Source organism: Haliotis cracherodii, unplaced genomic scaffold, assembly GCF_022045235.1.
Source record: "Haliotis cracherodii isolate W230 unplaced genomic scaffold, xgHalCrac1.p SCAF_8, whole genome shotgun sequence".
Lineage (NCBI taxonomy): Eukaryota > Metazoa > Mollusca > Gastropoda > Lepetellida > Haliotidae > Haliotis > Haliotis cracherodii.
In genome coordinates, this window is record NW_027266341.1 from 124665 (window position 1) to 146240 (window position 21576).

The following is a 21576-nucleotide window of genomic DNA, read 5'->3' on the forward strand; positions in this document are numbered from 1 at the left end:
CACAGTCCTCACAACTGTGGGATCTTCGGGGTTTACTCCTATAGTATTTGAACCATGTGATCCCTGTAACCTGTAACATGAGGGGTATGACACTGCTAATATACTGACACTGCTTATAGAAGGTCACTCACAGACAGCACGGCCCAGGACAAGGCAGAGAAGCCCCCTCCATGGAGGAGAAGCAGGACTGGCCCCTCGGACCCACACTCGTACACCCGGAAACTCTTCATACATTAAGGAAAAATGGAGGCAGTTCTTTGCTTATTTGTCGTTTAATGCGCACTCACAAACATTCCAGCTATATGAAGGCGGTCTGTAAATAATTGAGTTTGAACCAAACCAGTGATTGACATCATGAATCTACACAATTGGGATATGATGACATGCATCAAGCAAGTCAGTGAGTCTGACCAGCCGATCACATTAGTCACCTCTTACGACAAGCATGGGTTACTGAAGACCAGTTCTAAGCTGGATGATCAAAGGGGGATTCAAACATAAAAGTCATGACAGGATACAATGAATTTAATCTTTTAATTCATATTAGAAGTATTAACAGTGGATTAACCACATTTACTATGTTTACAAAGCTAATTGTAATATAGAATATGTGAGTACATACATTATGTGAGTACATATATTATGTGAGTACATGCATTATGTGAGTACATGCATTATGTGAGTACATGAATCATGTGAGTACATGCATTATGAGTACACACATCATGTGAGTACATACATTATGTGAGTACATGCATCATGTGAGTACATGCAACATGTGAGTTCAACCATCATGTGTGTACATGCATTATGTGAGTACATACATCATGTGAGTACATCCATCATGTAAGTACAACCATCATGCGAGTACATGCATCATGTGAGTACAACCATCATGTGTGTACATGCATTATGTGAGTACATGCATCATGTGAGTACATGCATTATGTGAGTACAACCATCATGTGAGTACATGTATCATGCGAGTACATACATCATGTGAGTACAACCATCATCTGAGTACATGCATCATGTGAGTACATGCATCATGCGAGTACATACATCATGTGAGTACATGCATCATGTGAGTACAACCATCATGTGTGTACATGCATTATGTGAGTACATGCATCATGTGAGTACATGCATTATGTGAGTACAACCATCATGTGAGTACATGCATTATGTGAGTACAACCATCATCTGAGTACATGCATCATGTGAGTAAATGCATCATGTGAGTACATGCATCATGCGAGTACAGGTATCATGCGAGTACATACATCATGTGAGTACAACCATCATGTGAGTACATGCATCATGAGAGTACAACCATCATGTGTGTACATGCATCATGCGAGTACATACATCATGTGTGTACATGCATCATGCGAGTACATACATCATGTGAGTACATGTATCATGCGAGTACATACATCATGTGAGTACAACCATCATGTGAGTACATGCATTATATGAGTACTACATTATGTGAGTACATCCATCATGCGAGTACATGCATCATGTGAGTACTACTTTATGTGAGAACATCCATCATGCGAGTACATGCATTACGTGAGTACAACCACCATGTGTGTGTACATACATCATGCGAGTACATCCATCATGCGAGTACATGCATCATGTGAGTACTACTTTATGTGAGAACATCCATCATGCGAGTACATGCATCATGTGAGTACTACTTTATGTGAGAACATCCATCATGCGAGTACATGCATTATGTGAGTACAACCACCATGTGTGTGTACATACATCATGCGAGTACATCCATCATGCGAGTACATGCATCATGTGAGTACTACTTTATGTGAGTACATCCATCATGCGAGTACATGCATCATGTGAGTACTACTTTATGTGAGTTCAACCACCATGTGTGTACATACATCATGCGAGTACATCCATCATGCGAGTACATGCATCATGTGTGTACATGCATCATGCGAGTACATGCATCATGTGTGTACATAGAGCTCTACTCCGATGCAGATTTATGGAAGTTAGCATATCATGTAGATGCTTGGATACATAGAGTCAGAACTTACCGGTTCTTTGGTCCCTAAGGTATGTAAAACAAAGTATTTGAATCCAGAGACCCCTAAATCAATACCAATATTGATATTTATGATCTACTTTGCATAATTAACATGCATATCCGGTTCTTTGGTCCCTAAGGTATGTAAAACAAAGTATTTGAATCCAGAGACCCCTAAATCAATACCAATATTGATATGTATGATCTACTTTGCATAATTAACATGCATATCTCAATTCAAACAAAATATTTTGATTTAAAGGGAAACAACACTCCAACTCTCAGTTGTCTAGCTGGTGCCGTATTAATAATACTGCATTATCACCAGATATAGCCGTACCCCACTAGGGTCGCATTCTAAAGTGCAACTTGCAATAAACACAAAATTTAAAGTCTGAGGTTTCATTCTGATGCATGTCAAATACAGGAGCCATTGCACAACAAAAATAGGTACTCAAACACACATCGTAGACTCCGTGAACACCATGGTTCCTCTTCATTTACATCGAAACATCGCAGTTTGCTATTCTCCACCATGTGCTTTCATCTCCCGGTCATCTCCCATTTGTCAGACACACCATTTATCAGACAGCTTAAAACAGCAACTTTTATAGTTGAGGGCACATCAGGTGTTTGATATATTCCCTTAAATCCAAATAGACTAGTCCTGTCGTCAACAACCGTCTGACAACAGGTACAAAAGAAAACAAAACTTATAAAAATCAGTGTTTATTCTTGATTCATTATTGCTTCATACTTATCCAGATTGACTTTGATACAGCGCCTCCAATAATCAGCGCCTCCAACACTGAAAGAGAGTGGTGCACAGTTTAAGGAGTTTTACATTATATACATGAAGTAATAATACTTCACATCAATGTCAATGTACTGTCAGTCATTCAAGCCAGAGTTAGCATGTAACCTGCTGCATCCAGGAATTGCATTGGGGTCTTCACTCCCTGACTGACGCAGTTGTTCCTTCAGGCAGAGGAGGTGCCGCTCTCTTTCGATGCCGGTTCTCTTAATTCTTGGAGGCGCTGCACCGAAGTCAGTCTGGATAAGCTTCGCTTCTTCAATATTTTTCATGACTTCAATCAGACGATAGATGTTGGGGTGTCGATTAGGAAGAAATTTGTTCAGCCGATACTGTAACCCTTCCAGATTGTTGTTGTTCCAAGGCCTTGAGTATCATGACAGTTCCACATTGGTATCCGGAATCTGGCATCATCGTCGACCCAGCTCGAGACATGTCTGGGGTGGAGTTCATGGCTTCCAGACACAAGTCTTGAACCACGCCTGGTGGGAGAGAAGGGCCAAACCAGCTGCTCTCTGAAACCACTTCTTCACATGGGGGTCTTCTCGGTATAGAACAGCCAATCCTAGATATTAGGTCTTCCTCCCAAAAGCTTGTGTGAAATGGAAGAAGCATCCGTTAACCTCAGCCTGAGGGAGTTCTGCTCGAATGGCAGCAAGTTCAAAGTCGCTCTGGATCTTTTGAGGGTCAAGGGTCGATGTAGTCTTTGTTGAACTTCAGCTTTCAGTGAAAACAAACATACTTACAGTTTAACCAAACAAGCAGTAAGCACCATCTCACAAACTTCAGAGAAAACAAACAAATTACAGTTTAACCAAACTGTTTAAAACTTCAAAGAGGTCATTATGAGTAAAGGGGTGTGTGGCAGTTAAAAATATTCCACAACTGGATGTCTGAAAAATGTGAGGCCCCTGATTTGTCAAACGTAAGTGTTTATATATGTATGGTTACTAAAGCAGACGGTAGAAACAACATACTTTTTTCAAAGGAATAGCTGATAATATGTTGATTGATTGCTCACTGTTATCTAACTCTTTGGATCCAAGAACCATGGACATTGTAATGTATTAAGAATTCCTGCCATTTCTGGCAAAGTATAGTATGACGTCAGATCGATCGCGCACGAGACAGGCAATCACCTTGTTGCCTTGGCCTGGGGATTCGCGCTCTACCTTTCAACTAGTAAACATCATCATTAACTAACCTATCTTCTGTGGTTTATTGGAGTACTCTCATACACAACAGACATCCTGAATATAGTTGTCATGTGTGCTATCTCAGCTGACCAATGAGACATGACACCTATGTGAAACACCCGAAACAAACTTCTGTGATCATTTGAGAGATGAACATGGGTCATAATATCTGGAAAAGATATATATATTTGATAATATTAGATGGTTACAAAGACATGGGTCATTGAACAAGTTTCTTTGTACAGCTTCAGATGTATAGGATATTGTTCCTTTAACATGTTTAAGTGGATATTGACAGATACATTCCTCGAACAAGGTTAACTGCCTGATATTATACACTATATATTTGTCGGTTGTAATTAAGACATTTGCATAATGTTTTCATTCATTTGCTGTAGCAAGAACATGATAGTCCTCAATGGTGACTGATCAAATTGTTCCATGTGTAAAACATATCTGTCTACAGCAATCAGTTGTTCCATAGTGCTACGCTTATGGTTATTATTATTTCAAATGTATACAGTAAAACTACAATTAAAATAACTTGATATGGAAATACAGTAAACTATGTTTATAACGAACTGACCGAAATAACAAACTTATTTTTTAGTCCCGACCATTTGCTGTATATATGCTGTTATGTGTGGCAGATATGAATTTCCATGTATAGGTTGTCATTTCAGGTTGTTAGAAATGTGATTGTTTATAGTTTTAACTCTAATAGTATCATCTTTAAGCGTTAGCCTATAGTTATTTTTAGATCTTGTCACGTCTATTACGGGTATAAGGGGTGACAAGTTGTGTTGTGTCATTGCCTGTCTTATGTTCTTTGTCTTGCGTGGACTCTTGTGTTGATTGGCTTGTTTTTAAAATACTAAAAGCTACTTGCACGTCAGCCATTGCACTTCACAACAATCAGAGCACGTCAACGATCACATCTCAGAGCACTTAGGACTAAACAACAAATATAAAGGTTTGTATAATGTTTTAAGGATTGTATATATGTTATGTACTGAGTAGTAATGGCATTGGTGTAAATTGTTTCTTCTAGTGCATCATAATGTTTGCTAAAATGTATAATCGTGTAGTTGTGTATATTTTGTGCAATGTTGTTTATACATAAGTTTAATACTGTTCAGCATTATTAACATAATGCATATGCTTTAAAATGTTATTTAAGGTGTATAAATAGTTGAATGAAAGAATAACTTTTTAATTTATCGATAAAAAATGGAATACGTATTTCAGACATTGTGAAATGTGATAGATTTAATAAATGAATGATATCACAGGTAGGTCCATAAAAATATGTATTATTTTGACGTGACTACGGCTTGGCTGGTTAACCGGCCAACGGTGTCTGGGGACTCGATGCTTCTTGGCCGGATAACCGGCCTACGGTGTTGAAAGAGTTAAAACATAATATATATCATATCATCATCAAAGCAATACAATCATTTCTGTTACATTACTTACAACTAAGTATTATTAGATGATATGATAGAAATGGCTTACAGTACATATTAAGTAAAATGGTTACACATACCCTATGTGTGGCACAAGGGTGTAAAACGTGATACCCTTCAAATGTCACCGTTCATGATATGTCCTGCAGAAGAAAGAGCAGGAATAAATACTTAGAGTGACTAAATAAAATGAAATGAATAACAAAATGCATAGTTTGTGCAATTCCATTAATGTAGCTATAACTTAGCATGTATACAAGATAATATTAAAATACACTATTGCTTAGGTTAAATTTCAGCCTCTAAACCACATTCATTCATTCAAAAAATCAACATTAATAGAAATATATGATTCAATGTAATATAATTACTTCTCAGATGCTTATTTATAATGCATAATCTTTGATTACTATTAAAACCTATTTAGCAGTAAAGATAAATTATTAACTAACCTTTAGTGGTGATTTATGAATACTCCCAGTGCAGTGCATAGTGAAGGTGGCAATATGGAGTTAGTCAGAGAAAGAAGGTAAAGTTTGAATTTGGCCAATCACAGGATCGCTTGGGATGTGATTGATCAGTAGAGGGCTGGACAAAGAATGTAGTAGAGCTTGGGTTGTGATTGATCACTGAGGCCTGGACTTAGAATGATGGGATAAAAACAAACACACACCTCTGTTGAATAAAGTTCCACAGAAACAAAACTTCAAATAGATTTATTTACAAAAAGACTAAAATACAAATATATACACCTGCTACAATAATAAGCAAAGTTTGAATCCGCGACAAAAATGTATCCATATTTCAATAATTTCAAAGTTGGAATGATGTTTCCCTTTAAGGAATGGTCTCTTTGACAGCTGATGTTTCATTCAGCAGTACCTGATAATATACATCTACCAATTGCAACCTAAAACTGATTTTACCACAATTGGTGACAATATGTAAAGAGAAAGGATACATTTCCAATGTCAGTTTCCACATCATGCATCTTCTCGAAGTATTTGTCCCAGTAAACAGGAGTGTAGTCACGCTTCCTCATCAGGGCACGTCTCCCACTACTCCCAGAGCTGCTGCTGCTGCAAGGATAGACCGCGTCTATGATACACGTCAAGAGACATGTCATGGGAACCATACACAGTAACACCTCATTAACTCGGAAAACAATTGATAATGATACAACTGTATGGTCACGTGTTCATCATAAAGCATAGTAGTAGTGAGAAGTGTGCTTCTATGATTTCAGGTTCTGATTCTGTGTATTAGACATCGTTATATCATCATGTTTTGAACTGTCACTTGCAGTAAAGTACAAAGACAACCGTTCTTCCCTTCACTTCTCGACAACATAAACGTGTTTGATACAGCATTACATATTGAAACATTACACTTAACGCGTTAAACCTAAGACCATTTAAAAGGTTAACTCTACGAACCGCTACTAGGTCCAGTGTTAGTATGATGTTGATTTTATCAGAAGTTCATGTCTATAAACGCTATACATCTGCATCAGTTAATTTGATTTTTCATTACCCACTTAAAATGGATAAAATCAGGGAAAGGATAGAACGAAGCATGATATCATTACCTTGGTCCTGCTGTAGGCATCGGGGGTAGTCCAACTCGTTTCTTCATGACTTCTTTCCCTAGAGCAGACATCTTTTCAACACCATAGTACTTCTGTTACAACTAATAACATTTATGTCCTCCACATGCTACGGAAGCAGTCTCTCTGGGTTAAAAATATAAATATTACTAATAACACACGAAATTAAGAATATACTAAGGTATATTCTTTAATTAAGCTTAATAACATTTCTCGTTCAATTACATTGTATAATTAGTTATAACATATTACAGATAGTAGTTGTAGACAGATAGTTCACACTAATTTCCCCGAAAATGTGTTTATTTAAAAACGAATCTATTGTTATTGTTTTGAGAAACAATGGGGTTTAGATTCAACAACTGTATGACAGAAATGGAATAATCCGATTTTATGTTCAGTTATCAATTCTCGCAATATCTCGCACTAGCGGGTTGTTTAGAAATGGCGGACAAGTTCGGACGAAATGTTTGTATGGTAACAGAGCGTATTTTATCGTTTCAATAGTCATTGAACCGTTTTGTCAATAATGGATACCGCTTCTCCCTGAAAATGTAATAAGGATGGTGAAGAAAAAGGGGAAACCTTCCAAGCAAACCAAGAAGAGAGGTAAGCAAGCATCAACAGCGTGCACCTGTCAAAAACCATGTTTGTGCTTGTCTGTGAAATTGTAAACATTAGCCATGCGATTTCAAACCGGCATTATTTTGCATTTTAATTACCTGTGCAATGACATGTAGTTACTGTCTTATGTATTCACGAGGAACGGCTGATAAAACTGGTAACGTTATTTTGGAGTACATTGTACATATGTTTTATGTTCAATGGCAAAGTCAAGCATGGCGGTAGTCAAAAATGTAGTGATCGTAGCTTTCCGGAGGTCTTCGGAAAGGTTGGAGTTGGTCATCCCGTGGCTGACCACGGGAGACCCCAAGAAGAAGTGTTGTCAGCCATCGTTGTAAGTAAACCAGGTCGAGTACCCAGCTCAATGCAGTATTGAATAATATACTGACTTGACGAACTGACAGCCCTTGTACGTGAGTAGAAAACAAGGTTTGTGAAACCGAGATATCGTTTTCACAACAGTGGCGCTGTGAACACATCGAATTTTCTCGGGAAAAGATTTTTTCCGAATTCGTCGACTGCTCGACTTTGCCGCCACGCCGTCGCCATCTTGCTTGTCTTGGCTACAGGGACAAGAGGGATATTTGGCTAAGGTTGAATGAAACTTTAGCATTTCGCGACGAGTGGGAACATTTTTCGCCCGGTTAGTACCGTGCGACCTTGTAGTAGTGATTTCTTTTCACGGCCGGTTCCGTATCGGCTGGTAAATTTATAGTTCACCGCACGTGGAAATCTACGTGCGTTGATCAAGTACGGCCGTTTTCGTGGCTGTGCACAATAATTAATAATTAGGGAACAGTAGCGTATCGGAAATTTATATTCTTATATCAATTATGACCCTTTCACAAGCGTAGTTGTGTGTGACAATTGGTGACTGCTCGTAACGGATGTTTGTTGACATTGCCTCGCGAGTGTCACCTATTTTCGTCACGGACGTATAAGTTCGTGAGTTGGTAGGTCATAACAAATAGCGTAGGTGTTTAGTGTTAGGGGAAGTAGGAATAGTATTGTTATTTTCATTAGGATTCAGGATAAATAGTTGTCTAGATTTATTGTTCATTGCTCTGTGTGATTTTCCAAAGTATTCTACACACTGTTGGAAGATGGAGGATAATGGGGTGAGAGTCAATTATGCCACTTGGTCTCAACTATGTGCAATCCAGGGGATTGATATAGGACTGGCGCAGAGGATCATAGACCTGAGAAGTGTGGTGGGCAATCTCATCCTGGATGATGTCCGCAGTTTAGAGGGATTTGATGACAGTGACGAGGTGGTGAGCCAGTTAGACTTTGCCATAAACCCCGACCATGGCAACAGGCGAAGGAACCATACCGAGAGGATGGAGGATCGGCATGTGCAACAGCCGGAGACAAATCCATACAACTGGATGCAGGAGGGTGGAGAGGACCAGGCCCGAGGGGGAATGGCACAGACCCAGACACATCCAAGGGGGTGGGAAGTTATGGAGAGCCTGTTGGACCATCAGAAAAACATGGCAGAGGCTCAGAAAAACATGGCAGAGGCTCAGGAAAGGAGACTATCAGAGATGCTGGTAGCCCAGGCTGAAACTAGCTTGCGGATGAGTCGGGAACAGATGAACGAGATAGCTCAACTCCAGGCTGAAACTAGCTTGCGGATGAGTCGGGAACAGATGAACGAGATAGCTAAGCTCCAGGCTGAAACTGTTTCGCAGATAGTCAAAGCTTTGGCTAATTTGGCTCCCACACTACAAGGCCCGGGCAAGAGTAACTCGGGCCTGCAGCAAGACAGGCCGGCACTTATGAGTCCGTCACGGGAAATAGTTTCCAGTTTCCAAAGGGGATCACGGGTTCATCCGGAACTGAGGTTAGATGACAGCCAACAAAGACAGTACCACCCTTCTTCAAGAGCGGAGGGGAGCGAGTATGGTGGGGAGGCGGTTTCTCCTGGGAAAGCACCGCCAGTAAAAAATGAGCCAGTAACGCCGATCCCACAGGTGTCGAGGGAACAGGACTACAGATTGCCACCACCTACGCTCTCGACTTACAGCAATGTTGGGGGTGGACAGGGGGCGTGAGTCAAGGACACACAACACAAGCAATTGTTGCAGAGTGTGGATTATCTGACCACGGAGCAGAATCGGAAACATGCTCGAGGATCACCACAGGGAGGTACTCCCCAGTTTCAATTGGACAGTTCTGGCGAGTATGCGAACTCAAGCCTGTACTACCACAAAGAAACCCCAAACAAGGGAGCCAATTGGGGCCACAGCTCACCCTTTAACTCCCGGAAGAGCATGGATGCACATGGGGTGAATCCATCCACTGGGGATTACCCTTTGCCCAAGCAAGTGAACAGCTACCAGTCAGCAATTGACCATCAAGTCGCACCGGATCCCAAGGTGGTCAAGCAGGAACTAACTGATAGTGACCAGACCACGCTGGACAGAGGACTTAACAGAAGAGGCCCCGATAGAAGAGATTTGGATGGTCGAGGCGACCAGGACCGGGCCCCCATGGATAGATATCATGCCGAGGAGAGTGACGTGGATGAGCGAGAGGACCCACGAAAGCCTAGCCACAAGGGTGATGCAGTTAGACGGGATAGGGGCGTGAATAGAGGTCCGGTTCGCCGAGGCCCAGAACGACGGGAAGGAGCAAGAGACCAGCCCCAACGCCATAGTACCCCTAACCTAACATATGACGGAAGATCTGGTTGGTCAGGTTTCTACCTCAAATTCCAAACATTGGCCCGCAGAGAGGGGTGGTGGGAACAGGAGAAAAAGGATCAACTCACGTTAGTGATGCGAGACGTGGCAAGTGACTATATAACTATGTGCCTGGACCGGGACCCGGACTTGTCCTTTGAGGATATGGTGTTTAAACTACAAAAACGGTTTGAACGCAGTGAACTTGCGGAGACGGCACAGATACGATTCCCTACCATGAGGCAAGAGGGGGGAGAGACATTAGAAGACTGGGCACATCGATTATTGGCCACGGCTGTGGTAGCTTTCAGGGATTGTCCAGACCAGTTCATCAATCGACAGGTGATAATGCGTCTCTGCCAAGGATGCGAAAACAAGGAGGCTGGACAATTCGTGTCTAACATGAAACCAGGGACGCTGGAGGTCGCCATTGCCAGCTTGCGCCAATACCAGCATAACACACAGGCAGTGTATGGAAGGGCCCGTCGGGAGATACGGCAGGTCGCTACAGACACATCACCACCACCAGAAACACGGGTGAAGGTGGTTCAAGCCTCGAGTCCCAAGTCATCGGGTAGTTCTGGTGATTCTGGCACAGAGATAACAGGGAGACTGGAAGCTGTGGAACAGAAAGTCAGTAGCCTCACCCTGTTTGCAGAGGAAACCAGGACCTCTATAAAGGAGATCAGGACTTCTATGGAGGAAATCAAGACCATGATCACGAATCTGGCAGAGAATGTAAACAGTAGAGGACGTCAAAGGTCTCCGAGCCCAAGTCGACGCACTAAGGGATGCTTTATCTGTGGAGTTGAGGGGCATTCCAAGGCAGATTGTCCCCGCAAGAGCCCAAGCGAGGAGAGAAAGGTGTCCTTTGTAGAGCCATCTGGGGGCATGACTTTAAACATGTAGGGGGAGGGCGGACAGGCCAGAATCCCTCCCCCACATCTCACGCAGGTCGACCAGACACAAAGGGACCACCTCCATGGCCACCAGACACAACAATAGAGCCGGTGCTGCTGGTTCATGACATACCAGACGGGGAACTGAAGCTGGTGAGAACAAGCAGCTTATCTATAATGCCTCACAGGACATTCGACAGGGACAGACCACCTCCATGGCCACCAGACATAGCAATAGAGACGGTGTCACTCGTTCATGACACACCGAGGGGAACCAACAGAGTCTCCACACTGCCTCATAGGACATTCGACAGGGACAGACCACTTCCCCTGCCGCCGCCAACAGCAAACAAGCCGGTGCTCTGATAAATGTGAATCATCGGACAAAGAGCACAAGTCGGCAAGAACCAGCCAAGACTCAAACAGTGAGCCGATACAATTGAAGCCAGGAGAATCACCCAGACTTAGCAAAGGCAGAGATGATAGGGGAGTACTTTTGCCCGGATTGCCAGTAGATGAATATGATGACTGTGGACAAGTATGGGGCAGACGTTCATTCCATATTGAGGGAACGCATGCCATCAGATCAACCCCTGCAATGATTGTGGGGGGTAGCAGTCCTTGTTGCAGCAGTAGCTGGAATTGGGAACCACGAGCTGTTGCAGCAGAGCGTGGAAAACGCCGGCCGGAGAACAGCTCCGAAACCCTTGACCGTCATGGCTATGGCGGTCCCATTAATTCAGCTACCGGGTGTAACTGACGTGCAGTTGGTTGCTCTCCCAAATCGGGGAAACCCCTGAAGACCCATTTGAAAATTGTGTATTCCCGGCATTGGATCTGTCGGGATATGTTTAAGGTGTGAGGAAGCCCCTTCATGGTTGGGGGGGGCTTAGTAAACAGGGAGGGATGTAGTGATCGTAGCTTTCCGGAGGTCTTCGGAAAGGTTGGAGTTGGTCATCCCGTGGCTGACCACGGGAGACCCCAAGAAGAAGTGTTGTCAGCCATCGTTGTAAGTAAACCAGGTCGAGTACCCAGCTCAATGCAGTATTGAATAATATACTGACTTGACGAACTGACAGCCCTTGTACGTGAGTAGAAAACAAGGTTTGTGAAACCGAGATATCGTTTTCACAACAAAAATATTCAGACGGGAGTGCTGCATAATGGATAAAATTTGCATCACAGCCACATCACTTCAAAATAAATAGAACAAAATAAATAAATTTGCTCCCTAGGGCTGAGCATTCACCTCATGGGTCTACCAGGGCTGAAAAGTCCCGCAACATCCCATATGACGAACAGATGTGTGTTGGAACATTTGTGTGGACTGTCAGCTACTTGTTTGCTTGACCCAGACTTGATTATATCAAGCTATTTCATGGATATATCTAGAATAGTACTGGCTTCATGTAAAACAACTTTCAGTCACCCTCTTATGCAATTTAGCTAACACCCGGGGCAGAGTTTACCATGCCCCTAACAGTGGAGGTGTCATCAAGTTTATTTTCCTTTTTAGTAGTGTCCATGTTAATCATGTGTTTGACTTTGAGGACCAAAGTTGTTCCCATGCCAATTTATATTATTAATCATTTGTAATGTGTTGTTTTTAGCTGTTAGATTTGATGTCATGATATTTCAACAGTGTTCATTCTAGGCAGCGTATCAAAGTTGGCAGAACTGCTACACACATATGATCTGAGTGTGTCATATACGAAAATCCTCACCATTGACCGTAATTTTGCCGAAGCTATTGCAGATCAAACAGAGAACAATGCTGAAATGGTCTGTCCTACAAATCTGCTTACATATGTTCACATTTGCAGCTCTAGACCCGTGAAGATTCGGGGGTAGAATAGGTCTTCAGCAACCCATGCTTGCCGTAAAAGGTGACTATGCTTGTCGTAAAAGGCGACTAACGGTTCGGGTGGTCAGGCTCGCTGACTTGGTTGATGCATGTCATCGATCCCAATTGTGTGGATCGATGCTCATAATATTAATCACTGGATTGTCTGGTCCAGACTCGATTATTTACAGATCGCCGTCATATAGCTGTAATATTGCTGAGTGCATCGTTAAACAACAAACCAAACCAATGCAGCTCTAGATAACTTGGATCATAATCCAACATCATGCACTGCAAGCTCATCGTTCCATGGAACTGGGATATAAATTTTTCAGTTTCCTTCCTCACAAAAGCCTGGATTGGACCAGGAACGTCTACAAATCAGTTCGCGGAAAACAGGAAGAGTAATCAGTGGACCCATCTTGCCTCATTTATATACGTTTATATCACCTGTGGGCAGAAATATTGTCACCAACCTCCAGGGGGTTGTGGAGCACCATGGGAGCCATTATGAATGATCCGGATGTCCCGAAGCCCTGAAAGATGCTTGACTAGTGAAGACAGAAGCAACAGCCACAGCTTTCTTGAAAGCATCAAATGTAATGAGAGCAAGGCAAGCACATCAAGTCACTGTTGTGGTACTCGACACATTATTGAAGCTAGCTTATGAGAACAGTGGAGCCTAGATGACCCTTGAGGACTGGGTCATGGCAGCTTCTCAAAAGAGCCATTTAAATTCTGGGTACTCATACACAAGTATCAACAGATCATGTTCATGTTCATCCGGGCACATCGGGAACAGAAGTTCAAACTCATGGTCACTACTCTGCAGAAGCTTGTGCCTCTGATCTTTGCTCTGGATCACCAGAATTATGCCAGGTGGATTACAATCTTTATCCGAGACCTGGAAGCTCTACCGGATAGCATCCTAGTCAAGTTTGAGAAGGGACACTGGACGATAACTCGAAGCAATCGGCGTATCTCATCATTACCAACTGATCATGCTCATGAGCAAGCCAATAAAAGGGTGAAAGGAGAAGGTGGCATCATTGGTCTGACCGAAAACTTTGCCATACTGGAACGCTGGATTATAAGTGTCCGAGAAATAAACCGTGTTGTAGAGGAGTTTACCTGGGCATATGACAATGCTGATGATGAAGAACTCCCTCATCATGTGGAAGGATATGCATCTCTGATTTCAGAGACCTGACCGATGTGTTGCTGAGGAAAGGAAATCCTGTTGTAGAGGAGTTTACCTGGGCATATGACAATGCTGATGATGAAGAACTCCCTCATCATGTGGAAGGATATGCATCTCTGATTTCAGAGACCTGACCGATGTGTTGCTGAGGAAAGGAAATCCTTTTGAGGAGGACAGTGACGACCTGGTTACACTAGGCAACCAGGTGTGAGAGTCTATGGCTGCCGAATCTGTCTATAAACATGATAAAATTGAGTCTGTTGGACAAGAGCAGTACAACAAGATCAGGAAGAGCGTGCTTGACTCAAGCGAACACTTCTGACAGCGCCTATCAAGTGAAACAACTTATTCTTGTTCCACGAGAAGAAACGACAGAAGAAGACAGCAGTTAAGCTGAAAATGCACCACTTCAAACATCATGCTCAACTTTATGGTCAAACATTTCTTAAGCTAGACAGTCATCTGAAGGATCACTCACCTCTTGTACCAAGTCGAATTTATTAGTATTTGTCTTGGAAACCAGTACGATTAGTGCCATTTCAGTTGATGAAGACATAACTGCACCTGATTTGTATGATTTCATTGTTGACGATAGAGTTCTCATACACTCCTGCTACAAGTGTCCAAGGCAAGAACTGCCCAAGAGTTCACCATGACTTGAAAAGATCAACTAGAGTAGACATTGTCTTAGACGAGAATTTAACACTGACAATCAAAGGAGGCACAAGGGAAAAAAGAGGAACAGGTACGTGGCGTGTAAATGGCACTGCCAAAATGCCAGGAAATTTGCAGACAATGTTGACAACAAGAAGGAGCTGTTCAAATTCCTATCAAAAAAGATAACAGAAGAGCACTTCCCAGATGAGAAGGATGTTTATATAACTACAGGTGATCAAATACACCATGTTGGAAACAGTCCACCAATGGGCAAATGCAACCATGAGGAAGCAGACACACGTGTCCTAATACATCTCCTCCATGCCCTTGGAATGGTTCACACTGGAGACAAAGATGTTGTCACAATACTCCTAAGTAACTGCCATCACATCAAAGCTCTGAATCCAGCTGCTCTTGATATCCTTCAAAGCTGGAAAGACAACCAGAATGATCTCCCTGAACACTATTGCTACGAATCTGGGCATGACAACGTTCAAATCCATTGCCCTCTTCCACGCATTTAACTGGATCAGACAGCACATCATCCTTCAAGTACAAGGGTATCATCATGAAAATGGTGGCCATTTTGAATTTGGAAATGTCATAATTGAATTCCTTGTCCCTGAAAACCCCTATTTTGATGTATCATATGACTTTCTACTAGCGGTATCAGCAAAGTTATGGATTTTTAATATTCTTTTGGCAGCCATCTTTAAAAATGCCTGCCAGTAGACTCATTTTTTATGTGAGAGCTCGACACTCGGAACAAAATTGTTCTATGAGGTCATACCTTCATACAAGTACCGAAATCAAAACTTTTGCATTAATTTGAAATGACTCAGTGTCTGGGCACCCCACTATTTGTTTTTATTTACCTACTGTTTCAAAACTCCAAACTACATAACCTTCATTGTAAGAAAATTAGCGCTACCTTGGGAGCTGGTATCGATTTGAGTACTCCGAACTCGGCACATAACTTCAAACTATCTTACTAATGACAGTGCGATGCCTACAGATCGGTGTAATGACAAAAACCTGAAGTGCTTTGTAAAGCTGATTGCGGTTGGTCTATTTCTTTTAGTAAACCAATCACGTTGCATGTTGCAGTTTTACACTTTCGTTGCTATGGCAGACACACTGGCTGTCAAAGGCTGATGTCAGTCCAGAATCTTTTTGTTTTTCGCAAAGAAGCAAACAGCTTCTTCTCATACACACAAGACTGTCAACCATAATGACGTAACAAAACTGAGAGGAAATGCAAGGGCGATGTATCACGTCCACATGTTTTTCAAAATTGCAACTTTATCCATGGTTATCATTGGACCAACTGGCAAATCCTATGCAATGTACAGATTGTACACTACCCACCACAGAAATAATGTGTTTACAGGGAATGGCACAGAACATTATCCGACCAGTACGCTCTAAAGACATGCAATACCAATGGATCACAAATTGTCAATCACAGCAGAAATTTTGAAAGACTGTTATGAATCAGCAGTAAACAAGGTTATATCTGAAAAAAGAAGAAGCAGTCATTGTAGGTATGAAGGTTGTATGCTGGTTAGGCAAGGAAAATCTATCCATGCATAAATATACCAGTCTTATGAACTTTATTTGTGATTTGAGATGTCCAAATGTGGATAAATTACCATGAATTACAGAAAGGTACTGCAAGCTTTACAAGTGAAACCACAGCTAATTACATATTGCAAACTTTGGCATCTGATCAGAAAAATTTTAGATAACAAATTGTTGTCATCACCATTTGTAGGCCTCCTTACCATGCTTACAGATGAAAGTACTGACATTTCTGTGCACAAAAAGCCTGTAAGTGCTTGTAAGTGTAATTGATCCAGTAACTTTCAAGTAACATTTTTTGACAAATAGAAGGATTGAAAATGCTACTGGTAAAGCAATTTCTGAAGCATTACATAAAGAAATTTCAAGTACAAGAATTCCTGTATCTAAATGCATTGTCCTTGGAAGTGATGGCGCTTCAGTTATGACCGGTCGAGGAGAAGGTGTTGCAGGGCATATATTAAGAAGCAATCCTATGCTTGTTAACTATCACTGCATTGCTCAGCTAGTGAGCTAGCATTAGTGAGCTCACAGGCAGCAACTACTGTGCCAGCACTGAAACCTTACAGCATGTACAGTGAAACCCTTATAGGGGTTTCCTACTATTTCAAGGTCTCCACTAACATTGTACAGGTGCCAAACTCTCCAAAGTATGCAGAATCTATTAAACGAACCAGAACTGAAAATCCATGAAGTCCATGAGGTGCGGTGGTTGGCAGTGTATAAGGCTGTAGAGACCAATGTTTGGACGATCTCATTACATTCTTTCACAGTCAGAAGGACGCCTAGGGCCAGGGGTATGCCAAAAAAACTGATTCAGAAGGATTTTGCATCCTGTACCTACCTCCTTATGGATGTGCTTTCAGTGCTGTCTCAATTGTGCCTTATTTTCCTGAAAAAAGTCTGCACATAGCACACGTGCAAGTGTCAGTTGAGAACTGTATGGCATCTTAAAAGGAGTCTCTATTCAAGGGAAGCCACATCCTTCAAGAGAGATCTAACCTTCCTTCCATTAGGGAGTCCTCCAGTGCAGGTTCCATCAGAGTGCAGTAGGATATATGTGTATGTGTTGGGTGTGTTGAGCATGAGGAGAGGTTCAGACACACACCTAGAAGGGAGAAATATCTTCTCAAGAAGCAGTCATTGATCCGGTGGCTACCAGAGAGGAATGGGCTAGAATAAAGACTTTGGTTGAAAATCCTGAGTACCCCAGGGACAAGATGCAGCAGCTGTGGACTTTGATTCACAGGTACCACAAAGAGGATTTTCACAATTACCGAATTACCCTTACAGCCCCAATCCATACAGCTGACTGCGAGCCGAGATTTAGTTCTAAGAATCTTGTGAAGTCTTTGCTCAGGAATCAGGTGACAGACTAGATGATCATATCACAGTGTCTGTTGAGGGGCCAGTCTATGACGAGTTTGACTTTGTAGATGCTCTTGTCCAGTTGAGACAGAAAAAACAGAGGAAACTTTTCACCAAGACTGATTATAATAGAAAACTGGCCTTTGAAGTGCTCAGTAACTTCAGGAGTTTTGTTTCAACAGTGACTGTTGGTGCTATGTCCCCCCCCCCCCCCAAATAGCCACGTAGTCAGTTATTATCCCCCGCCGTTAAATCATTTCTTACAAAACTTTGCATGTTTACCAGACACATACTGAACTGGTGCCTTTTGCTATTTAGGAGTTTTATAAATTTTTATTTTTTACGTACAAGTTGGACTTAGGTTCTATAAGGGTGCTGTTCGTTTCCAGAGCGTAACTCAAAAACCGTTAAATAATTTCTTACACAACTTTGCATGTTTACCAGACACATACTGAACTGGTGCCTTTTGCTGTTTAGAGAGTTTTATAAATGTTTATTTTAGAATTTCCATTGCAGCTATTTTGACAATATTTGCCCTAAGAGAAATGTTGGGTCAGTTACCTGGTTTGGGACCATAACGTGTTAAAATGGCGGCGGATATAGATGACTTAGTCGACTATACGCTTGTTTTATTTGTTAGAATCACCTTTTAATAAAAAACATATGAATTTACCGTTGTTAACTAGTAAAGAGATACATAATCAATCTTTGTTGATCTCGAAGCCGAACATGAATAGCCTCCCTTGACAATTGTCCGTGTTGTAAGTGGTCGAATTGTATTGTTTATCATCACAAATGGTGGTCTTTTGAGCACAGAATATGCCAGAAGCATTCTGCATTAAAAAAAATGCATCTGGCTTTTTTTCCCCCTCCTCCAACCCTTGACTTTGGGCTGAAAAATCCGTAATCCTAAAAATATAAAAAGACTGGCCTTATTGTTTCAGCACTAATCATGCTAATCATGCTAATTACTTTGAGGTTAAGGTTGAGAATTTTGAACAAACAATGTAACAAGTATGAAATGTATTAGTCACTGTCAGACTCACTGACCTATTATACTCATAGTGATGGGAAAACTGCTCATTGTTGAAGTGTCCAGTTGTGTTGTTTCAATACTCTTATTAGTCTTAAGATTGAAAACTCTGTCTTCCTAAACATCTCCACTTACTTATCTGTGTTGAAGCCTGATAAAATCTTCGCGATTACTTGGAATAGATGAAAACATGATACTTAAGCATGATTTGCCAATGCCAGACTTTCCCCTGAATAAGATGCTTGGTTTGTCAGCATGACACTCGCACCTGTATGTTTCACCTGTTTCCCTTTCATCTTTCCCCCTACATTCACAGATTAAGTCAACGTTACGTTATATAACACAAATACTTCACATGTGTTCATTACTTTAAACCCTAACTCACTCATTTATAATTTGATTCAGAATATATTGTTTGTATTTCAGTCAGATATCATTTTGAAATCTTTTGTCAGTTTAATGAGATAACATGGTATTATGACAACTGTTTCAGCAGAACCTTGGTTGGTGGAAGATGTTCGGGTCCATACTGCCCTGCCACCCCAGGTCGAAGGTCAGCTCAGGTGTTTCTGCAGACTGTCCATCAGCCAAATAATATGGGTCACTCCAGTGACCCCTGACCTCACACTAGTGCGAATCAAGTGGTGGGGAGAACCGGGAGATGGATCGATCTTCAAGTGAGATTTGTTTCTTAACTTATTACACATGTATAACACTGGCCAGAGTGTCATTTTGAGATGGATCTATCTTCAAGTGAGATTTGTTTCTTGTTATTACACATGTATAACACTGGCCAGAGTATCATTATCAGATGGATCTATCTTCAAATGAGATTTATTTCTTGTTCAATCAATCAATCTTTATTGTATGAAAGGCCATTGGCCCATATACACATACAGATAAACAATATTATTTACAGCTGTACAGCGCATTTTATAATTATTTGATAACTAATATGATGCTTGACATATAATAAAGGTATTGTAATAACATTGGTAATAACCACAGTGGCAGCAGTAGTAGTAAAAAATACAAAAGGAATACAAAAGGAATGGAATGGAAATATGAAGTTTTACTTCGCAAAGGCTTTCAGCCATAGCGCGACATTCAATACAAAATGATCTATCAGAAATATAGTCATCATGTCAGGACAGTTTGACAATTTAAATGTATATGCATTTCTAGTAGAAACAAACAGACAAAAATGAAATGTAGATACTCCTGATCTAGATGCGAAAGTTTCAAAACAACTTATTATTTCTGGACATATCGGATTTACTAAGTAGTTTACTACGCACTCGTAGACTTTGATAGATGTATTGTAATATCTTAGTTAATTTTTTACTAGAGATACCATTAAAAGATAATATTTTGTTCATGGAATAGTGGTTCTTAGTTATATCAGGCATATATTTCAATCTTAGGTTGTCGTAAATTGGACATATAAACAAAAAGTGTAATTCGTTTTCAATATGGTTTTCGCAGAATGGACAAAAACGCATATCCTTAGGAATAGAGGAGAAGCGACCCCTGTTGCACATCAAATCATTTAACCCTAGCCTAAGTTTAATAAATGTGTCTCTAATTTTTCTCTCTGTTATAGTATGCAGGTAAACCTCTGGTGTTAGACAATATTTAGAGGTTTTATAAACGTCGTAGCGTGTACTGTTATCTAGTGACGACCTCCAATTTTGAGTAAACATATCAATTGCTACCTGCTTAAAAGAGCTAAGAAAATACATTTTGTCTCCAATGCTTTGATTAAGCCAAACATATCCAAATCCGTGAGAGAAGAGTAAATGCTTAATGTTTGATGCCCAGGTTACATAACCAACACTATCACGATAGACAAGCATTTCGCAGCATTTTTTGGGGATTCGTTCCCGCGACATCTCTGTTATTTTGAGGCAGTATCTGAGTAAATGTAAATATGAACAAATATATAACGGGTATCTGCCACATTCGCCATAGACCATATGATTTGGAGCCGATTTAGAAACATTTAGAAATCTTTTACATGCAGTTAAGTGTACCTTTTCAATATTGTAATAGGTTTCAAAACCCCAGACCTCTGATCCATATAATAAGATTGGTTGAACTTGAGCATCAAACATTTTGAAGAAGATAGTAGGTGAGATAACACGCAATTTATCTAGAACGACAAATAGATTTATTAGGGCCTTTTTTGCTCGTAGGGCGAGATCGTTAACGAGATGTTTAAGATTAAGGTTAAACGGTAAAACAACACCGAGGTATTTATACATGTTTGTAACATTTATAGGTTGGTTATTAAAGAACCATTTATCTCTCGATGCAAGAGGGCCTCCCCTCCTAAATACGATAATATTAGTTTTTTCCAAGTTAACAGATAGCTTCCATGTAACAGTGTAACTGTATAGTATATCAATTTGTTTCTGAAGTCCGATAATAGAGTCAGAGATTAGAATCACGTCATCGGCAAGAAGTAACATAAGTAATTCATAAAGGTCAGGGTATAATTGCACTCCGTGTTTACCGTTTTGTTGAACATCAAAGGAAAGCT

General features: G+C 41.0%; 2 protein-coding genes across 5 annotated transcripts in view; one reads left to right on the plus strand and one right to left on the minus strand.

Annotated features, from left to right (window-relative positions):
• Nucleotides 1–7194, minus strand: part of LOC139449356 (protein phosphatase methylesterase 1-like) — a 71084-nt gene extending 63890 nt beyond the window's left edge. For 2 of the 3 annotated variants that reach the window (XM_071230688.1, XM_071230686.1), the window contains exons 1-3: nt 7124–7194; nt 6497–6614; nt 132–224 (exon numbers count right to left, since the gene is read on the minus strand). In XM_071230688.1, the coding sequence (XP_071086789.1) occupies nt 132–224; nt 6497–6614; nt 7124–7194 (282 nt within the window). The remainder of the gene's footprint in view (nt 1–131; nt 225–6496; nt 6615–7123) is intronic. The other variant, XM_071230687.1, reaches the window with a different exon arrangement.
• A 391-nt stretch (nt 7195–7585) lies between these two features.
• The window catches only part of LOC139449453 (C2 domain-containing protein 3-like), a 101700-nt gene continuing 87709 nt past the window's right edge, over nt 7586–21576 (plus strand). The window contains exons 1-2 of one of the 2 annotated variants that reach the window (XM_071230854.1): nt 7586–7750; nt 19528–19711. In XM_071230854.1, the coding sequence (XP_071086955.1) occupies nt 7705–7750; nt 19528–19711 (230 nt within the window). In that variant the 5' untranslated portion in view covers nt 7586–7704. The remainder of the gene's footprint in view (nt 7751–19527; nt 19712–21576) is intronic. The other variant, XM_071230855.1, reaches the window with a different exon arrangement.